Source organism: Aythya fuligula, chromosome 10 (genome assembly GCF_009819795.1).
Source record: "Aythya fuligula isolate bAytFul2 chromosome 10, bAytFul2.pri, whole genome shotgun sequence".
In the NCBI taxonomy this organism is placed as follows: Eukaryota; Metazoa; Chordata; class Aves; order Anseriformes; family Anatidae; genus Aythya; species Aythya fuligula.
This window is the reverse complement of record NC_045568.1, coordinates 9,042,356-9,064,004: the sequence shown is the minus strand read 5'-3', so window position 1 is coordinate 9,064,004 and position 21,649 is coordinate 9,042,356. Positions and strand designations below refer to the sequence as shown.

The 21,649-nt window shown below is 36.8% G+C and overlaps 1 protein-coding gene across 10 annotated transcripts in view; it reads right to left on the bottom strand.

The window, feature by feature from the left end:
* DOCK3 (dedicator of cytokinesis 3) overlaps positions 1 to 21,649 on the bottom strand; it is a 211,766-nt gene that overhangs the window by 43,038 nt on the left and 147,079 nt on the right. For 9 of the 10 annotated variants that reach the window (XM_032193974.1, XM_032193975.1, XM_032193976.1 and 6 more), the window contains exons 23-31: positions 15,360 to 15,530; positions 11,339 to 11,531; positions 9,898 to 10,025; positions 8,780 to 8,926; positions 6,634 to 6,732; positions 4,545 to 4,639; positions 2,931 to 3,006; positions 1,912 to 2,012; positions 1,403 to 1,461 (exon numbers count right to left, since the gene is read on the bottom strand). In XM_032193974.1, coding sequence (XP_032049865.1) covers positions 1,403 to 1,461; positions 1,912 to 2,012; positions 2,931 to 3,006; positions 4,545 to 4,639; positions 6,634 to 6,732; positions 8,780 to 8,926; positions 9,898 to 10,025; positions 11,339 to 11,531; positions 15,360 to 15,530 — 1,069 coding nt within the window. The remainder of the gene's footprint in view (positions 1 to 1,402; positions 1,462 to 1,911; positions 2,013 to 2,930; positions 3,007 to 4,544; positions 4,640 to 6,633; positions 6,733 to 8,779; positions 8,927 to 9,897; positions 10,026 to 11,338; positions 11,532 to 15,359; positions 15,531 to 21,649) is intronic. The other variant, XM_032193978.1, reaches the window with a different exon arrangement.

The window sequence follows — 21,649 nt, the reverse complement described above, 5'->3', positions numbered from 1 at the left end:
CAAACCATTAAAGACAAACAAACTAAAACATACTAACCAGGGGTAAAAGAGGACAGATAACTTTTAATTTATGAAAGAAAGTATTGGAAAGGGTTGGTGAGAACAACTAGGTTTAGTAGAACATACTTAGATTTTAAATAACTAGAGAGCTCTTTGTCCTCAGTGCTATAGAAGTCACAATTTCATTGCTGACCTTGACTTAGGACAAAATAGCATTGATTCTCAGCAACAGCAACTCAAGGCATTTACTAATAACCTCTTCTGTGTCCTGCTTACTTTGCAGCTGCAGAGAATAAATCGGAATAGCCATATTTGGAACAAGGCTCAATGATAAATAACTTTATATGTATATAATAGACTTCTTTCTTCATATTTAAAGTTTTCTAACATATTTTTCCAGTTACTTGATTTCTGTTATATTACAGAGCTTACTATTCCCCACACAGATACTTCAGGACTGTGATCGAGTCTGCCTGTACCATCTTAGCTGTGCAAGACAGCTCAGGCTTATTCAGTCTTTTTCATTATATTTTTTTCTTTTTCATTTTTACTTCTGTAGTCATCTTCCTAATCGTCTTCTGAACTACATTGAACTTGTCTTTGGTTTTTATAAGCTGCAGGGCCAGACCAACTGTTCTAAAATCAAGTGCACCTATGAAAAAACTGCAGCGGTAATATAGTCCTCCTTCTCTTACTTAAGATTCTTATATATTTTCTCAAAGATCATGTTACTTTTTTTTCTCATGGCATTTTACAGGTAGTTCCCATTCAGCTGATTATCAGCACGATACATTTGTAGTTTCTTTTCTTGAATAGCAGTCCTATATATGTTTCTACATATAAAATGTTTGTATTTGTCTTTTTGAATATATTACTTGCTTGCAGCCACATTATGAAGTTACTCAATTTCATTTGCATCATTCCTTTCCTCTTTTAATGATTTAACTGTTCTCAGAACCTTGCATAATCTGTGATTGCTATCACCAACTTTTTTTTTTTTTATTTTTTTATTTTCCTCTAGAGTACTATATGCTTCCTTTGTCCTCAAATGTTTCCATAGGTATTCATTTTTGATCCCTGACTGAGACAGGATACTGGCCTAGTGGGACTTGCTCTCATCTAGTACAGAAGTTATTTGGCTGTTACTGTGAAGTTAAATGTGAAGTTATCCACATTTGAGAAGAAAGCATTCAAATTGGTAGGAACATATTATTTCAAATGAAGTAGAGACTATGATGCCACAGAATATTTTTGGTAGGAGAAGTGCTTCCTTGTTTTACAACTCTTAACAGAAATGTAAAGTAATACATGATAGTAAAATAAATTAAAAAAAAAAAAAACAAAACTGAAAGCTGGGGTTACTTTGGCTTTGGTTGTTAAGACAGAAAAGGAAGAGTCATACCCAGGTTCTGCCACATGCTGAAGAGCTCATATGCCATCATCACTCTCATATCACCATATCTGTAAGAGAGGAGATAGACAACTGCCTAATGGAAAAAAACACCAGAAAAGGCGGTGACGTTTAAAAAAATAAGGAATAAAATAGAATAAGAATAGAATTGGAATAGAAGGAAGGGAGCTACATGGATCATCAAGTTGAACTGCCTGACCACTTCAGGGCTAACCAAAAGTTATAGCATATTATTAAGGGCATTATTCAAATGCCTCCAACACTTACAGGCAGACAGAATCAACTACCTCTCCAGCAAGCCTGCTCAATTGAATTTACATTTAAATCAACATAAAAATATGAAAAAACTTATCACTGAGCACTATATTAGGAGATTTATTTATTTCCCAAGCACTTCTACATCCGAAGTTCCATCATAAATCACAGGGACTTGTGACAGAAAAAGAAGCCTCAATTTTTCAGATGGCAGAAAAGACTGGGAAGCAAACAAAAAATCTTACTTATCTAGAATCTTCTTTCTCTTAGCTGGTGTGGCATTTTCTAGTTGCAGACTTGGCTGGTTTATGAACAACACTGCCAGGCTGAAATAGGAATTCCATACCTGTAACACAGAAAGGAAGTTTTATAACGTTACACTCCAATAAGTAAGTTTTAAACAAGTGTAGGAAGACATACGTTCCTTTGTGTGTAGAATCAGACTTTTCCTTTTTGTAATAAAGATGTAACAATCAATATTCCTCTTGACTCGAGATACTAAACTCTTAAGGACACCAAGGGTTAAAAACTGATAGTAAAATATATTAAAGAAGGCAATGCCACTAAGCTTTACTCTTAGCACCGAAGTTTTAAAATGACTAAACTTGGCTACTTCAGAGAAGTTTAAATTGTTTTCTCTAGACTAAACAGATTTTATCCCTCAAAACAGCAACAAAAAAAACAACAACAAAAAAACACAAAACAGAGATTACATATTATGAATGAGAGCTTTATAATTCAGTCTATTTTTCAAAAGAAATGAGGCTTATACATTAATGCTGTGTGTGCGCATGTGCAAAGAAAGGTACACGTCTGGCTGCTTTTCCTTAGCAACACTGAGCTTGTGACCGCTTTCAAGCACATCAGAAATTGGGAAAACACTCTAAGATACTGTGTTCCTCCAAGTTTTAAGTCAACAACCAAAGAGAGAGGCCTCCAGGAGAGGAAGATTATGAACACCCTGACTTCAGGAAAAGCACTGTTTGAGTTCATGTTTTATTAGGCTTGACAACAGGCTTCATTACCTCTACTGCTTATGTAGGTATTTGTTTCCTTTACAAAGACCTCCATTTACTAGGTTTGAGCATTCTGTTCTACTTCCCTCAATCCACAGCAGATTCAAATTCCTCTGTTCATTGGTTACATCATCTTTCCTCATAGATAATCAAATGAATTATGCAAGTATAATCGCTAATATAGCTCTTGTGCCTATGGTACTACTAGTTTAAACATGTCATAATATTTTCTCAGTATCAATTCTTACTTTGAAATCGAAGTCTGTTTCTGTGAAATTCTTGTGCAGTGCGGAAGACAGGTACTGAACTGTTGTAACTATGATACTGCAGTCAAAAAAGAAAAAAAGAAAAGAGAAAACATTTGAATCTGGAGTATAAATCATATCACAGTGGTTTGTGGTGCTGATTTTACTATACATACAGAGACAGACATTCTTCATTTTTACTGCTAGATTTGCACAGAAGTCACTTATTCTCTGTTTCAATCAACAGCTTGTATTACATGATATAAAATTAAGAATCTTTATCATTACTGTAACTTGGGAAATTTATATGGAAGCTTTTATAATTCTATTTTGTATGTATCCTGTATACAAATGACATCTATTTTGTATGGCTGAGCTGTATTACCTACAGTGAAATGAAAGAATACACCCATCTTTCTCCTACCTTAACAGAAATATTTTTTCCAAAGAGCAGCAACTCAAAAAGCTTGAACTGTTTTAATTCTTAGCTATATTATGGTCCTTTATCTGGCACATGCTTCAACTCAATATATTTGTGAATGTTTTTCCAATCCCTCCCCCCCAGCTCCCTTCACCCCCTTTTTTGAAGGTGGCTAAATACACTTCAAGGAAAAGCAATCAAGCCATGTGATAAATTCAGGAATTAAAAAATACCATGTAGGCTAAGGCTACAATAGCATTAAAAAATCCAGCATCTCTCTCATTCACATGCAAGCAAGACTTTCAGTAACACTGCTAAATATACCTATCTTAGCCTAAGAGTTTATAACAAAATAGTACCAAAGGGAACTTGGTAACTTAGAGCATCTGAGGTAACTACTTTTTTATGTAGATTCTTATTTTCTTACAGAACTTCATTTAATTTGAGAGCTTGAAATACTGAAATCCACTTCCTTGACTTCTCATTAGCTCTGTGAACACGCAGAGCATACAGCTCAGCAGCTGACCAGCCTTCTACATTCTACAGCTAGTTTATCTAATGAAACAAGAAACTGGTAAATAATTCAAGCCACCATTTGTTCATCACATTGCTACCACTCCTAACAGTGTAGTACTTAACTCAACAGAAATAAAATTAGATGAAATTAAAATGCATTAAAATGGCCAATGACAACATTATTGAGAAATAACTATCTGTAATGTATTTGGTAACCTTGCTGGGGTTTGACCCTCCTTTTCGAACTTTGATTCTTTCTTCTCTGTAGGTTAAAGAGTGTAGTTTATGGGAAAAGACAGACATTTAAAGTAGTCATTTACACATAAAGGCAGATGAGAAGCCTGACTTAATAGCAACTTATTGTGGGTACCTGCTCCCTGCCATGTGTTATGAGATCTGCTGTGCCACTCCTACCCTCAGTGCAGCTACTTCAGTTAGACCTATAATTCCTGACACCTGTGCATACTGGTAGAGTATAAGAAACAGAATGATAACAGAAGTCCAAATTTGATACGGATTGTTAAATCAAATGAAGAATTAGGATGAGTACTGCAGAGTTCCTGCCTTGATCACCAAATTTCAGTCAGATCAAACACTGCAGCACAGGTTTTAAGCGTCCAGCTGAGAAGAAAAAAAATGGATATAGAATGTTAAAAGTTTATACCTGCTTCTCTACTTACTTGCTGGTGAGCAACCTCATCACCATCCAGTCTCGAGGAAAGACACTCATTTTCATCAGGTTCCGAAATACACAAAAAATCTTCAGGAGGAACTCCTATTGCAAGGAAAAAAAGAAAAAGAAAAGAAAAAAAGCATTAGCAGCTGAAGATTAATTTGTGTTCCTGATTACAAGCACTTCTTAAGCTAAGAGCGTGTTCCCCTTGAGCTTTGTGTAACCAGGACATTCATCTGAAAATATGATAACAACAAATACTTGGATATTGTTCTATTTTGTTTGTATATAATATGTACTGACTGGGTTGTAGCTGTCTTAAATCTTTCATAGTGAGATGAAAAACTTCCTTATGTGCATAATGTATATGACTTCCCATACCATCATCCTGAGATCCGGTGTCAATTTACAGCTATTTTCAAACAGATTGGAATTACAGCTATTTATCTGGCTTATGCATTCAAATAATGACAGCATCTGTCCAAATTTCTTTGCACTTATGTCACAAATTTGACAAAAAAGCACACATACAAACTCGGTAGAACTCCTACGTGTCCTTTTAAAAATAGCAACATGAAACCTCATTTCTGACAGACAGCAGAAAAGATCTCTTCTATTCCACTGAACATTTGCTTTCCAAAAATTCTCCAAACCTGAAAACATTTCTGATTTTTGACTACCTGCACCTCTACATCTATGAAGAACAGTGAGGATGAAAGGTGACTAGTCAGCATTGCAAATTATGATTTGTTGTTTCACTTTTCTTCTACACAAAATTAAGACAGCATAGAAAGTGGTAGTACAAGATTTATTCAAAACTGTTCTACCATTGTGCCTTAATTCTGATGGGCCGGGGGGAAAATAATATCTTTGTGTAACTTAGCCAAGAGTAAAGGATCAGAAGCTCCTTGACTTTTGGCCTCATTTTGGCCTAAATGTAATATAGGTAAGCAAACAAAGTGCTTTCCTATTCAAGAAAAAGTACTGGAAATATTATTACAGTAATATTTAAAGGAATAGGTAATGTATTTTATTAGATCAACTGATAAACCGATAGTTGGAAAAAAATGGCAGGTAATATCTTCAGCTTCTGTCATACTGTTAACACATCCTTAGATTGTCAAGATATAAAAGTGTATTTATTCTTATGGGCATAAAGATAAATTTTACTTTAACAACACATTTTTCATTGTTATGAATTTATTCAGGCTCCCTACATGTGCATGAAATACCTAGAAGCCAAAAGCCTATTCAGACTTCTTACTGTTTCTCCATCTCATTTGTTAAGGCAACTTAAGTTCCTGCCACATTACACTCTTCTCATTGTCCCTATTTTATCAAGTGTCATACTAATCAAAAGCATGTTATATAAAATCTTGTCTTTATTTACAAAATTATTTTGCCTCTTTAGTTGACTGTTGTCTTAGATACTCCTCTTTCCTATGAAAACTGAGATAAAAAGTCAGTTTCTGCTGTTTTGAGATGTGCCATTTCAAAATGACAGTGACAAAAAAAAAAAAAGCCAACAGAGAGGTCTGTTGGTCCCTCACCAGCCATCGTCTATTCAAGGATAGCCATAATTCAAGTTAACGTTCTCAAATTTAGGAGGGATCGGCAGGAGAATTAGGAAGATTACTGCTTACCCAAGAAAGATATCATCTGCTAGAGATATTTGTATCCCAAAAAAGGCTTGAAACACTCCTCTGGCATAAAATGAATTTCAGCACTCTTTGTAAGTAAACATTAATGCGTATTTCACATCTGGTAACATACTATAGTACAACTGACTACATTCATGGGATTAAAAAACTTGCTCCTCTAGGTTCTATATTGTACAACAATGATAAGCTTCTATGGCTGATAATACCCATCTTTGGTTTTTATTTGCTCTTGTTTATCAAGATAGTTCAGTGTCAAGTATTAAATGCTTTTATAACATAGCATCTACATGTATTATCATAAGAGAGAAAGGAAGGTCTATAAAAGTAGAGTGCCGATGAATGGGAACAATTAGCAGAGCAAACAATGCTGTAGGGATTCCCCTCTTCTCTCTCATTCAGACTGAAGGACCCTACACACAAGATGTTCTGTTGTACCTTTAGTTCATCCTTGCTTTGGAAGTTGTCCAGTAAGTGCTGGAAATGAGTGTCTGACATCTGACGGAGCAAAGATAAAAGACAGGACACATATTCTCCCTGTTGACAAGATAAGAAATTATTTAGTTGAGACAATCTGAAATTTCATAAATATAAAACTCAACCTGGGGTAAGGTATAAAGGGAGGGGTCTGAAATGGCCCCAATGCCTATGAGAGGAAAGCTGACATGCACAGAAATTAAAAATACTGCATTAACAGTTAACAGTTCTTGAATTACTGTTAATATAGAGGAATAAACCTTTTACAGGATCTCCCACAGATGCCATTTTAAAAAGTCTTAGCAAATGTTGTAGTCTAAACAAAAATGATTTATAATTACTATTACAGACATTAACACATCTCCCTCCAAGCATGCAGTTTTTGACAGTCACCTTCTCAGTTACTTTATACTCAATATACTATGCTAACAAAGGTGGGACTGCTGCTCATGCAGACATACCAGGAATATTTTAAACTTATTGTCTGATATACTGAAAACAGTATAGCAATAACAGCATGGGATCAGTATGGGCTACGAAAGGTGTCTGGAACCTTGTAAATATTTGGCTGATTAGCGTTCACCAAATTACATGCTGTCATAGCTACAATATTAACAGTATTCCATTAAGATACTCTGAATATAGCTTGGGTTAGCCTACATGAGCTACAATTACATTTCTGGCCTGCAAAGCATATGCACCCTAACCAGTTACCACAGTATCCCAAAATGTTTTCCAAAGATGGGCTCCCCCATTCTACATATCTGAAAGTAAAGCACAGAGAAGTTAAGCAATTTGTCCAAGATAATGAACATGGCAGTGGCAAGAAGGTAAGGAGCATGTCTTTTATCTGCCAATCCTTTGCAAAACATGCAAACTACTTTCTAATCAGTATCTAAAAAGATTACACATATCACTGTGCTGTAAAATAAACATTCAGGAACAAATATGAGGGGTTTTTATAACTGTGACTTTCCCTTCCATTTTTATTTTTTAAAATTGGCTCGAGCACCCACACAGAAGCTTTGACATAGGTTGTTCCAGTAAACTTCATAGGGATGAACTTCATTGGGAAAAATAGTGTGCTCTTGTATGTGAGGTGCTATGTGATAAATAATGGCAAATCAAATGACAGAAGTAAAAGGAAGCTAAGATGTTACTGGACATTTTAAGAACTATGAAATGCCTTGTTCTTTATTAGGATTCTACCATTTATTAGCTCCTTTGAGCTAACATAGAAAGATACCATCTTTTCACTTGTGTGAAAAGTGTACCCTAGTGTACTTGTCCCCCCAGCATCTCTGAGGTTTCAGCCTTTTGATAAAAAAAAAAAAAAAAAAAAAGCAAGTCTAAAAAGAAAAAAAGGATGTTCTGGACAACACCATAACATAATATGTAGTGCAAAAACTGCATTAGAGACTCTCCTAAGCAAAAACAGACCAGAATAGGATAGTATAGAAAGGGTAATGAATACAGAAGATGAAAGCAGATCAGTAATTCTGTTCCTTTTCTCTTGTTACGCTAATGCCAAGGAAAAAATTTCTTCCCATAGGCTGAAGCTGCCAGCCTAGACAAAGTGGTGGCTTTTCCCTCTTCTCCCACCAAGCTCAACAGCTCACTTGACTTAGGTTCTGCTAATTTCTTTTTCAAAAGCACATTGTGTTTCATTTGCATGAAATAATCAGTGAACCTGAACAGAAGATCTCCAGGGTGTTAAGGGACTTGTCAATTGGAAATTATGGCATTCTCAGACTTAGGAATCAGAGCTTGATGCTCATATTGCCCTTGGCAATTCCTATTTAGGGGTGAAGCCCTAGGCAGCTACCCAGTTAGCACGTCTCAAGTTCTAAACACTAATTCTTAATCATGGCTGCAAAGGCAAACAAGAAAATAACCTGGAAATCCACAAAAGCTTCCTTTAGCCTTACTGTTTCCTGCAGACCTCACTACCACACAGAGGAAAGAATGGATCTGCGGCTTATTAAGGAAAAGAGACAAAGCCCTGGGCATTCATGCAGGAGAGATGATAATGAGGTGCAGGTGGTGGTGAGGGACTGAACCAAAGGTTAAAGAAGCAGGAAATAGAAACTGATTGTTAGTTACTAACAGTGATTTCTGCTGTGCACTGCGGGCAACGCTGCCCTCTTACCGCCTCCTGAGACTGCGATTTACTCATGATTGTAAGCAGAGTTTGTAAAAGCACATCCAGGAGGCTTTCCACCATCATCTCAACCTCCTCCACGACATCTCCCTCCTACAGTAAGTGGTGAGCAAACAGACAGTTAGTAACTGGAGAAGACGGCATTGGCAGAGAATTCTGTTCAGTCAGCCATACCACAATCACTCATTTTGGTAGAAACCTCTATTCAACGAAGTACAATCAAAGTCATCACGGATACCAGATACTGTTATGATGCCAGTGTGTATTACCTCCTCCCTCTCTGATAGAAACTTTCAGGGTCACAGCCATAAGGTAAAACTATAATCAAAGGCCTGCATACGCTCTAGAATAAAATGGGATCAAGATATGTTCAACGGCCTTTATTCTATGTCAGCATTAATTTAGCTTATCACCATGGTACCTTTCATTTCATTCCCTTCACAAAAAGCCTTAATTTGTTATTGAGAAAGCTCATTAATTTATAGTTAGCATTAGTATGATTTATAGTTAGCATTATGAGCTTCATCCTTTAGAGTCAGGTGAGGAAACTTTACCACCCTGTTTGTGAGTATTGCTTTAAATGATCAAGTTACCATTTGGATCAGAGTTTTACAATCATCAAAGCTGGGTATTTAAACTTAGCAGCAATTTCTAAATGTATGTGTGATTTCATTGATTGGATAATTTCAGAGTATTCATTTAACATGAATCATAAAGTGCTAGTTACTGTCTCTTGCAGAACTACAAGTCCTAGAGCTGTGTAGGGTTCTGAACTCCATTGACATCTAAGTTCTGGGCTTCGATGAAGAAAATTAAACAGTGTCAAACCTGGTAAATGCATATCCTTTTTCCCATCCTAACAGCAAGAACACTGTGTAACCAGAATGCTTTGAGTCACACATACAAAAGCAGACCCTCATTTCAGATGTTTTCCTGCTGACAGAAAATTAGCAGAATTTCATTTTTGAAAGGATCTTTGAAAAACCTGTATTAACCTATAGAAATCCCTCAGCCTTCATTTTACTGAGTCAGTGATGCAATTAAAAAGTCAAGCAGCAGATTACCAAAGAGCTGGTCTTGATTATGGAGAAAATACTACTGAGAATCCCAGAGCAGATGAGTAGCTCCTTCTGCTGTCGTAGGTGAAGGTGAATGTGGTGAAGAACCACAGGTAGCAAGATACGCCGGGACTCTGAAAGAAGGAAAATGATATCACAGTTCTTCTGAAAGAAACTTGAATTTCAACCATCCCCATCAGCAGCCTTTTGGTATCCAAATTAGCCTATTGATAAACAGCATATTTGATTAATTGGTGCAAATTCTGCTATACAGATCGTAGTACAACACACTTCCAAGAACTATACATAATGAATTAACAGTACATCTAGTTTCAGAAGTTCATAAATGAAGTATACATGATCTTTTCAGTATTGATTCAGCTTGGAAATAACAGTTGTGAACTGATACTTGCTGATGTTGATTTCATTTTCAGCTCTCTTGTCACAGCTAATAGGGCTCCTTCAATATATGCCTCTTGGAAACTGGCTAATTCTTCTTATTTAGCTGGCTTACAAACCTTAACCTTATTAAAGGAGGAAGAGCAGGGAGCAGCTCCAGAAGACAGTAGCCAAAACAGGAAAAAAGGAGGAAAAAGAATGGGACAACGTCAGGAAGCTGACTGATAGGAGAGATGGAAGGAAAACAAGTCATCACCATACAGGAGACAAGAAAAAGAGAATATATCTGCTTTTAATTACACAGCCAGAAGAGTAGGCAGGGTTGGCAGGCATAAGATGACCTTGGCAACTAGATTAATTTTTGTAGGGGCAAATAACACGTGACAGATTGTTGACCTAGGAATTGAGTACTGAGTGCACTAACTTCTGTTCCTCACTGCAAGGAAGATAAACCCTATGGTACTTTTTACCTTCCTCTGTTATCTTCATAACTTCTTTTGTTTGGACTTTTACATATGATACATATGAAATAGACTGTCTTTAACCCTTATTCATTCAATGCATCTTAAACAATTACTAATATGTGGAGCTATACAAGTATTGTAATGTAAAGATTAAATAGTTTTTTTTTTAACGAACATGTTGGGTTTCTGATGCAATTGTCTCCCTGTTTCTTTCTCAGACAATAAGCTTACTGGAAAGTAGGTTAATCCTCCTATCCATGCCTTTGAAACTACAGTAATAAGCAATACAAAAGTAATATAAAGTATCAAGTGAGATTTGGCACTTTTAATAATTGCCTTGATTTGTTAACATAATTTTATCAGCCCTTAGTAGCTACAATTTATCCATGATGAATTTATTAACATTTTCTAACATAGGGAAACTTACATATATTTACTGTGTGTGCGTTGTAACAACAATGCCACCTAGATAGATAATTACCAAGATTATTTATTTAAGCTTGCAATAAAGCAACTGCAAAATAAATGTAATGTGTTCCTATTCTTAGTTAACAGCAAAATTTAGACTTATACCACTGTCTTACCTGAGAAAGAGAACAGGCGGCTGTCAACAGTGCGTGCAATGGATTGTAGCTTAACAACATCCATTGATTGCCCAATGTGCACTGTACTGGGCATGCTGCCCAGAGTACCCCTCACAAACTCTGCTACTTCCTGCACAGTGAACATCTGCAACAGCTCATCAAAGATAGCGGGGAAGGAGTTCAGCAAAGCTGCCTGTAAAAACCAAATGAAGAATGTGAAGACTTTGAATCCTGTAACTGCAACTAAAGGCAGTGAAATAGAAACAACAGTAACACTGAATTAAGGGTCTGGAAAAAGCTCCTACATAGTGCACTATGGCTAGCATTAATGTTTTGCAATACCTAAAGTTTGTAGCGATCAAATCACTAGATGCATACAAAAATAAAGCACTGTTGCAATACTAAGTCATATATATGGTGAGTTGAGCACAGTTTTTGTAGACCTTCAAAAGTCTGTATTTTAGGACATGGTTTATAAAACAGAAAAAATAAGGTACAGAAGGTGAGAAAATAGTCCATTTGTGTCAATTTACTTTTTTCAATAACTGTAAAAATGGCTTCTGATTATAGAATTCAGTACTGATTTTTTTTTGTACTGAGGAATTGCATAAAAGAGTTAGAACTCTAAAAAATATTCTGAATAACATGTTGACAGACCCTTAACCATAGCATAATTGTCATGTGATATTACATTCTCTCCGCAACAGGGATAGGGTGCAATTTCATGTGAAAGAAGCATCACATCATGCAAGTAAGTGTGCACGTGACTCTTGCAATAGTGGATATTTCCAGTAACCTGGAGCTATCCAGTAAGCCGGAGTGCAGAAACAATATCACCACAACACAAATCAAACGCTTCATCTTTTGTTTCACACTTCAATTAATTTCTTCGTAACTGTAAAATTCCATGCATCTCCTATTCTCAAGTTCCACGGACTTGGTGTCATACCTAACAACTGCCACTCACCTCCAAAGATTTAAAATTCTTCTCTTCCTTTATATTCTACCAAAGGTCTATCCCTATCTCCTTTCTTACAACTACTTAAATTCCCTGATGGTTGCTTTCTTGAATTGTTATACTGCTTTTTACAAAATCATAGAGTTATCTAGGTTGGAGAAGACCTTCAAGATCACTAAGTCCATCCATCAACCTGACCTACTGAGTCCCATCACTAAACCATGTTCCTTAGTGCCATGTCTGCATGTCTCCTAAATGCCTCCAGGGATGGGGACTCCACCACTGCCCTGTGCAGCCCATTCCAGTTCTTGATCACACTCTCTGTAAAAAAATTCCTCCTGAACAGAGCATTTTGATTCAGCTTTTTTACTTCCACCTATCTCAGCCACAGTGTCACCACTTGGCACACTTCTCACCATTTTCCCTTCACTTGTCTGAAGCTGTCCGTACAAACCACACTGCTATCCTGCAGAAGTTCATTTTTAGTCAACTTGGTTGCAGATTTCTGTTTAGCTTAGCCCTACCCAAGACCTACCATTTTTCTTCTGTGAGGAAAAGGTGATCTTATGGAACAGATCTGTTTTCTCACTCCATAAACATTACTGTACATTTCCCATGCTGGTTGTAACACTTGGAATGCCTGTCCTAATCCCATAAAATATATGGCTTCCTTCTTTGCCAAGTCTTTCTTCTATGTAACTTTTCCTTCAAACAACTGTGATATCTATTTAATAGTCTTTCAGCAAAATATAAGTTATTTTTATAACTAACTTAGCAAACACTGAAGAGCTCATTAAATTATTCTGAATATAAATTTACCTCGTTCTTCTTCGTGCTTGTTATCTCTCTCAACATCTTGTCTTGTTACAATCAATTCAGATTACACAAAAACCCACATAGCCTCCTGGGTGTTGTCACCTATTTGTTGCTACATACATAAAATGTACTAACAAAATAAACAAATATGAATCATTTAAATAGTTCATGGTACTGTTGGAAGGCTATAACAGCTGCAAATCCATTCATCATCTTTATCTTTGAGATAATGCAAGTGAAATTACAATACTGGCCCAACGAATCCTCACAGTTTTCCTAAACTTATTTCTATTACTATGAGGCAGGAGGATTTCTACGATGATTTAGGACATCCAGTAGCCATCTAAGGATATTCATGGGAACTTTTCAGGAAGCTCTGGAGCCATCTTGGGGTACAGTTATATCATTTTATAAGTTTCTTGAAAGGTCCTTTTCTGTACAACACCCAAAAATATTCTGGAGCATTACTCTTGTCAAACTAATTGCCTGGAAGTAAGGACATAAACAGTTTTCATCTCATTGCTGAAAAGAACTGTAGTGAGATCTTTTTAATAGCCTGGATAAGAGGACAACTGTGAAGAAAATTATGTTTACTAAGGCCTCAAGCATTTCTGTAGATATTTAAGAGTTGTCCAGCTTTCTGGAACTAGTACATAATTTCCTTGGTCTGCCTGAACAATTTGATTTATGTAATCAGTACTGTATTTTCAAGGTGTTGATGCCCTAAGTTGTTCCATTAATGACTGAAATATTCCACATTTCCTAGTTTTAAAGTACCAGCCACTTAAACATTAATTTCCAGTTTATATGGAGGAAAAGATGGATTGGGGTAGGGGAAAAGGATTCACTGGGAACATCCATGATGAAATACGTGTGCAGTTTTGGGGATCGTTACTTACAGAATTAAATGACGGCCTTGAAGTACCACCACATTTTTGTGGGGCACATGTCCCAGCTCCGCTCACCTGACCTCCAGGCTGAGAGGCCTATGGGGCAATTGGGATCAAGGGGCAAGATAGTGGCACGGGGGAAACAAAACAGTAAACTTTTCAAAGGTTAAACAAGGACAGGCTTCCCAAATTACATGTCTAGAGCAAAGATAGCAAGAAAGACCACAGTGAAAGAAAAAAAAAAAAGACAAAAAAAGACAGAAAAAGGGAAAATAATCCCTTCCTGAAATCTAGTCTCTCTCTACCTGTGATCACCAGAATTAAAAACCAAACAAACCCTAAACATCCTGCATTCACAAGATGCTGTTCCCACTCACTGTCACTTTGCCTGAAAGAATCTGTGCTCTGACTTCTCATGCTTCTGTCATTTCATTACACCAACTAATGGGTGACTAAATAAAAGATTAGAGAAGCTCTTCTCAAATCTTTCAGAGCACCTTCTTAAGAAAGAGATAACACTGCTGGCAGCTTCCCTAACCCCTGGAGTTGTTCTGTTTTGTTGTGACATTCACACTAACTGCTGCTTTGACAAATTACAGTAGGTGTTCAAAACGTCTGTAAATAGTAAATTAGTAATTACAAATCACCTTCATATTACCAGGATGTTCTAGGTGGTCCATCTTTGAGATTCTCTGAGCTGAGGCATACACATAATATTTGATATTACTATTAAAAATTTTGAACACAGGAGTATGTAATTTAGTACAGTGATCTTTCAAATATGAATCAAAACATTGCAACATTCTTACTCACTTTGAGTAGTACCTGAAGGCCACATGATGTCTCAGTGAAGGCATCTGGGCCATATTCAAAATAACGTATTAGATGTGAGCATAAGTATCACAATATACTTGCAGTCAGACTGCATATCATTCCAACTAATTTTAGACTGCTGGAATTAAGTTTTTCTGATTGTGAACACATCAGTTGAACTTCTCTACAGCGATGTCTCTACAACCTTGATTACTGACTTGACCTACTACAATTAAAGATTTAAAATTTCTTTAAGATAACTGTAAGACATACAAGAGACTTGGCAATACAGTTTGCTTTTGTGAGGAGCAGAAACTATTCTTGCATGACTACTCATTTTTCTCTTGAGACTCCATAGTTTGGTTCACCTGGATCTGAAGTGGTGCTCTCTTTTAAGATTGACTATGTTGTTTTTCAGTATCATCAGTTTGTTAAAGAAAGAAAACACTACTAACCTGCACTTAACTGGCACATGACCATATACTACCTGTGCAGAATACAGCTGTCTTTTGGTTTGCCAGTTAAAGTACAGAAAATAGCAAACCTGTGTGAAGATGAGAGTCTCAGAGCTCCTGCTGTCCAAGCTGAGCACAAATCTGATGGACTGGAAAAGCTCCTGGATGCTGGTGCGGAACTGTTCCTCCTCCATTCCGCAAGTAGCTCTGGAGTAAAGGATCCGAGATTGGACAATGAACTTGAAAAGATATTCCAAGGCCTTAAGGAGCAGGAAAGGAAGGAAATTAAGATAGAGAGAAAGAAAAATAAAGGAACTTTAAAGAGAACCAGGAAAGATTTTAGGTGCATAATTAATAACAAAATTCTTCAGCTTTAGAAAAGAGAAAGAAAAACAGGTTTTGTAAGTTACATAATTCAGTTAAGGAACAGCTACTCATAGGCAAGCATTCCTTCCCAACCTATAACCTTTGCTACTGGTATGTTCCACTAACAAAAAACAAGTATGTATTTAATTCAAGTAGATATATTCAATTTACACAATCTGAGGAAAATCTTGGTGAAGATAAGAGATTTATAGCTTTCTCATGGCTTGGCATGACAGCTGTGTCTGAAGAACCTATTTGCCTGTTTTCATTCAAATTTTACCTTTAATTACTTGAGTTTGCTAATCTGTATTAAGGTAAGTGGACTGTAAGTGAAATGGAAGAAGTGTTACCTGGAAAAAGAAGTATCTACTTTTCAGCATGAACCCAATAGCAAGGTCTGCCTTTATTTCTGGCAGCTACAGGTACAAACAGAAGTAAATATAGATGCAGAAATAGAAGACAAGGGTGACATGTGAAGTCCTCTGGCAGCCCACAAAACTAGCAAGCAGCAGTTGTGCTACAATGAGTAGGTATCCTTTTAATTGCAGCTAGAATAAGTTAAGGAGTCAAACATGAAACTTGCAGAGCACACAGTAGAGGGAGAATCATCTGCACAGAAGATGGCATTTAACACCATTATACATGTGACAGACACTGCAGTCTAAAGGGCTGGCAAAGTGCATCTGTAGTAGAAAGAAATTTGCTCTATGGCATGTCTAGATTAAGTCTTAAGAATTCACAACCTAAACATCTTCAACTAAAATTTTTTAAGTGGCATTATTTAGTACTCCATTTATTTGGCAGCCACGTCAAGTAAGAAAGAGATGTTGTTCCATGCAGCCTTTAGCAAGCTTGCCAATCTATCAAAAGTCCTCAGAGATGGCAGATTTAATATTCCACACAGGAAGAATGCCTTTTTCATCATTTGGTGCACACAAGTGTCAACACTGAAATGTATTAAACATCAGCGACAGACTTCACTCCTTTCCTTAGTGCTCAATGTAATATACCATTAAGAGAGCACTAAGACATGATGTATAGGCTGATATTATGATATCACGTACTTAGGATGATAGCAAAGGAAACAAACAGGCTGGAGTTTCAGTAATCAGAGTTTATGCAGAAACATTAGTACTATTACACTGTATTGACTAGAAAGTATTCTTGTCTGCATTTTTGTTCAGAAGCTGAAAGTAATTCTAACAAAGTTTGCCCTCATTTAACTTTTGCATCCATATGATAGTTCTCTTTGAACCACCATACTATAATGCACAAATACGTGCTGTTATGTTCTAAGCTTTACAATGCTACAGCTTTAAGGACAGAGAATGTTAATGTTGAAATTCCTTGTGAACCCATCACAGATTTCAACATCCCACCGATAATTACAGCCTTTTTTTTTTTTTTTTTTTTTTTTGAATAACAGCAGCCTTGGTAACTTGGCAGTACACTGTTATCCTTCTCTAGTAAAACATCTTCCTGTTTATCTTCCTTGCACCAAAGGACTTTACTGGGTAATAGCACCTTGTATTTCTGGACAGTTGCCAGACAAAGGTCAGTTGGTGCACAATGGCCCACTCTTTAAGGTAAGCACCTCTGCTGCTAATGTCAAATACAGCAAGACAAGCGCTGTCAAGTTTTACCAGCTTGGTATGGGCAACCCAAATTCTAACATGAAAGCTCATGGCTTTAACATGAAGATTATGTTTTACAGTGAATCAGAGGATTTATGTCTGAAAATCCATAATTCTCTGTTGGAAGCAGAATGGCAGGCTTTCAGCAACACTGTCTTTAGCACAGACACCAAACTGCTGCCTAGAACGAACCTACAAAGACAACAAACTGAAGAGTTCACTGTGTTCACAGACGTGGCTGAGATGATAAAAACACAAACCAAGCCCTGTTAGCACAAACCAGCACACGGAACAACTTTGCATCTTACTACTAACAAAACCACAGACATGACACATATAGGCCCTTAAAGATGTAGAAGTGCACTGAAAAGAAACAAGCCCTCTATTATATCAGGATGATATAAAAACAGAGCTGCTAAAGGAAAATCAGTAACAAATTAAAAGAACTTTCTTAAAAAAAAAATGCAGTCACACAATAAGTAAACACACATCAATCACTTATGACCAGCAGCCTGAGAACTCAAGAAAAACTGAAATAGACAAATAGCATCATAACCTCACTTCATCTCAACCAAAATAATTTCTAACTTTTACCAGTGATACTCCAGGAGAGAAAATAAATGGAGAAAGAAATGTGCTTATAGCTAACACATCTCAAAGACCTTCCACTTACTAATGAGTAACCTTCCTTTCTTCTGAGTCACTGTCCATGTGCATGTTCACTCTGTGAATACAGGAGCAGCACAGCTCAACTTGCACAGATTACCTGGTGCTCAGCTGCAATGTCCCAGGAGAACTAAAACCGAAGACCGCTCTGACAAATGCAGCATCAGTTAGAAGCTTCTAGGATGACACAGGCGAAACAGTGGAGAAATTTCTGCTGGTCTAGTGGATAAATATATTCTTTAGAGACACCACAAGTATCACTTGAGCCTTCAGGAACTACAATCAGACAATATTGGATGGTTTTATTGTAGCATATTCATACATCCAGTGAACAGTCTTGGAGACAGTACAGTTGCACATCTGGACTCATCTATAGATACGAAGTATCTGTTCAATTTGAACAGAAGGCAAACTGTACTTGATGTTCAGAGTATGAACAGATGAATCAATCTTGTATAGATCTGCTTTAGGAAAACGCATAGTTTAATTTCCTAATTCAAGAAACCTAAACATTACTTCAGAAAATAAACTGGAGCTATGTAGAACAGGTAACCTTATCATATGGACAGTATACATAAAGAGGATTATTAGTTCTGGAAGCTGAAGCTCTTTCACCATCCTAACCAAAGTGAACAAAAGTAATCTTCAAAAAACACCTTCATAAAAATACAAGGAAATAAATATGTAGATAAAAGTCTCAAAGGACAACCTCAAACAAGACACCAACATCCAGTCAAAATCCCAGTGAGAAACTAGAATATCAGCTGGAGAAAGATGGTCTGGTTTTGTTGGCCTTTAAGCAATCTCAGTGGAGCTTGTGAGAAAAACATGAACGCAAGAACATCCTTCTTATGAGTAAACAAGAGGATGTTTGCAAGCTGCTTCTGCACCATATTAAAATACAGGCAGTTGTCTATTCGAGCATCTACTTCACCATTCAAGAGCAGCTAGCAAACTCCTTCCTGCTATTGGCAATGTTTTCTTCCAGAGAACATCATACTTGTTTCAAGTGCAAGAAGCAGGTACTCTGCATTAGTAAGATAAAAGCAAAAGTGCAGAGATTCAAGTGAAGGTACCAATTTGAGTCTTGTGAGAGCAGATAAGAGACCTAAGGCAAAGTTTAAGGTACCAACAACAAAAGAAGGAACAAGTCCTACAAACAGACTGATCAGGGTTTATATATGTTTATAACAATTACAATTACCTCAGCAATTTCTAGTATTCTTAGAAAAACAGAGACTGTAGAAAATGTAAATCAGCAATTATTTCTGAATGAGGCAATTAAGACTAAGTCCGGAGCCAGACTGGTCTTAAAAGCAACAGACTGGCATTTCTTTTTGAAATTTAGGGTGAAGAAAACAAATTGGAGGAGTCCCGAGTCTCAAAAGGCAGGCTGAGAATATCATTTCAGATCTCTCAACTCCCTGGCTACTATGGCTCAGAAAACCTCAATTTAGGCAAAGACCTCCTGTGATTACACTACCAGAAGATGTCTGATGTTGAAAGAGCACCTCATGGAGATACTTCACTAGTTTTGCCATGACTAGTAGGGAAAGTACAACTATCTGTGGAGCTAATCCATCGAGACACTGTTACAGAACTCCCTATGTAGGCACAGGCAGTGGTATCTGGATGCAGCTTTCATGAAGTTTGTTATAGGCCATAAACAAGGAACAAGATGCTCTGTGTTCCAGCAAAGCTTGAAAAGTCCTTGCATTACTGTTCCTCAAGGTTTCATAGAAGTTTTCTGAGAGAAAGTCTTGAGGAAGCGAAGCCAGTTTAGAAATTGTCTAGAAATGCCAAAGTCTGAATCAGAATGCTATGAGGTATCTGCATATGTCCCACGAACGTATATGGGGAGTCAAAAGCCAAAAAAGAGACTGCAGAGATACTGCAAAACCTGCTTTAGGGTACTACATTTAACAGCTAACTGAGGGGAAAACAAAGAGAAAGCTATCCTGTTCCCTGAGTTGAAGAGCTGCTGATGCAAGGAGCATAGTGAAGACACCAAAGACCACAGAAATTCCCAGTAACAAAATATATTACAAATAATGACAAACTGGCAGTGATAATGGTTTTGGTAAAAACTTGTTCCAAATGTCTGAAATAAAATTTAGAAAGAATGGGCATTGATCGCTTGGCTATAGTGGGAGAAGATGAATATCTTCATTTGGGCCTCAAAGATAGACTTGGAAAGGCAACTGTATACTTTAAGATACAACAGCAGCTTCAATGGTAGAGGTTAGGTCTGCAGAATCTCTGGTTGAGACTGTAATTCCTGTGCTTGGAAAGACTTGGGCTCTCAGATCTTCAAACTGACCCTGATCACTTATGGGACTGCTACTGTCTAGGCAAACACCTGAGATTCCCAGTAAACAAAGAGTTGCCTTGGAATCCTTGAAATAATTTACTTTGTTTTCTAACCATATGTTGAATAACTGAGCTTCTGAAAGACATCCTAACATTCACAGTCACAATTGCTGAAGAGAATTACTATGAGGTTCAAGACATGCTCATCACATAGGAACAATATCATACATCTGTATCTGCTGCATTGCATAACTCACTGATACGTAGTTTGGGGGGTCAGGGGAGAAGAACGGAGAACATCCTAGCAGCCAGTCTGTTTAGGGATCTGCCTCTTATCTCACAATTTTAATAGGTTTCTTTGTAATCCAAAAAAAGGAAAGATGAGGATGGAAAATAACAGAATGAGAAATTTGAGAGTTCCAACAGAAGTTCTTGAGAAGACATCTTTGGCCCATGAATCTGTAAAGTATTGCAATACAGTAGTTTCTAAATACATGAATATCTACAAAAGACAATGTAAACACTGGTATGACACCCTTGTAATAGCAGTGATGCCAGATCATTCCAATGAAACAATCAATCATTCCCAAAAAACAAAAATTACTTCCTCAAAAATACTGACTGAATTAGACCAAAGGAGGCAATATAAAGTAGAAAAGTATCACAAGAAGGAAGAAAAAGAAATGAAAATCTGAAATATATGCCAAGACACAAGCATAAAGACATTCACAAGAAACAACCTCTAACTTGTGGTCACCAGAAGAACTTAAAGGAATAACTTATGTGTGTGGTGCACTTCAGCTGTGATATGCTTCACCTATTTGTACTGACATGAAAAAGAAAAAGAAAGTGCAAATCTCTGCCACTGCTTCCTAGTTTTAAAAATGCCCCGACTCACATGCTTGGACATAAACCTGCTCACAGTAAGAAGGTACAGATGGACAATCACCCAAAGAAAAACCTCTTCCTGAAATTTTTGAATCATGAATTAATTCATATAGTTAACAAAGTATCTTTTTTGCAATTACATATAGTAAAACTAATACACTATTTATCCTCTTAATTCTCTGTAACTAGCACCAAAACTATTCCCTTTATTTCACATTATAATAGAATGCTGTGCATTCCTGCAAGATCATACTCTCATCACAGAACCATGACTCAGGTCTTGTGCAGTAACTGGTAGATTTTCCATCCAGTTAAAGGCTCATTTATCTGCTTCTTAAAACACTCCAGAACTTCAACTAGTGAAAAAAAAAGTTGTGGCACAGCCAAAAATAAAAAAAACTTATCTTTGATCCACAGCACCACTGTCTAATACATTTAATATAAATGTTTCTTGAAGTGCAAGGCAGAGACCACATATGTATGACTGGTGCATACATATTCCACGTTAAGTTCCA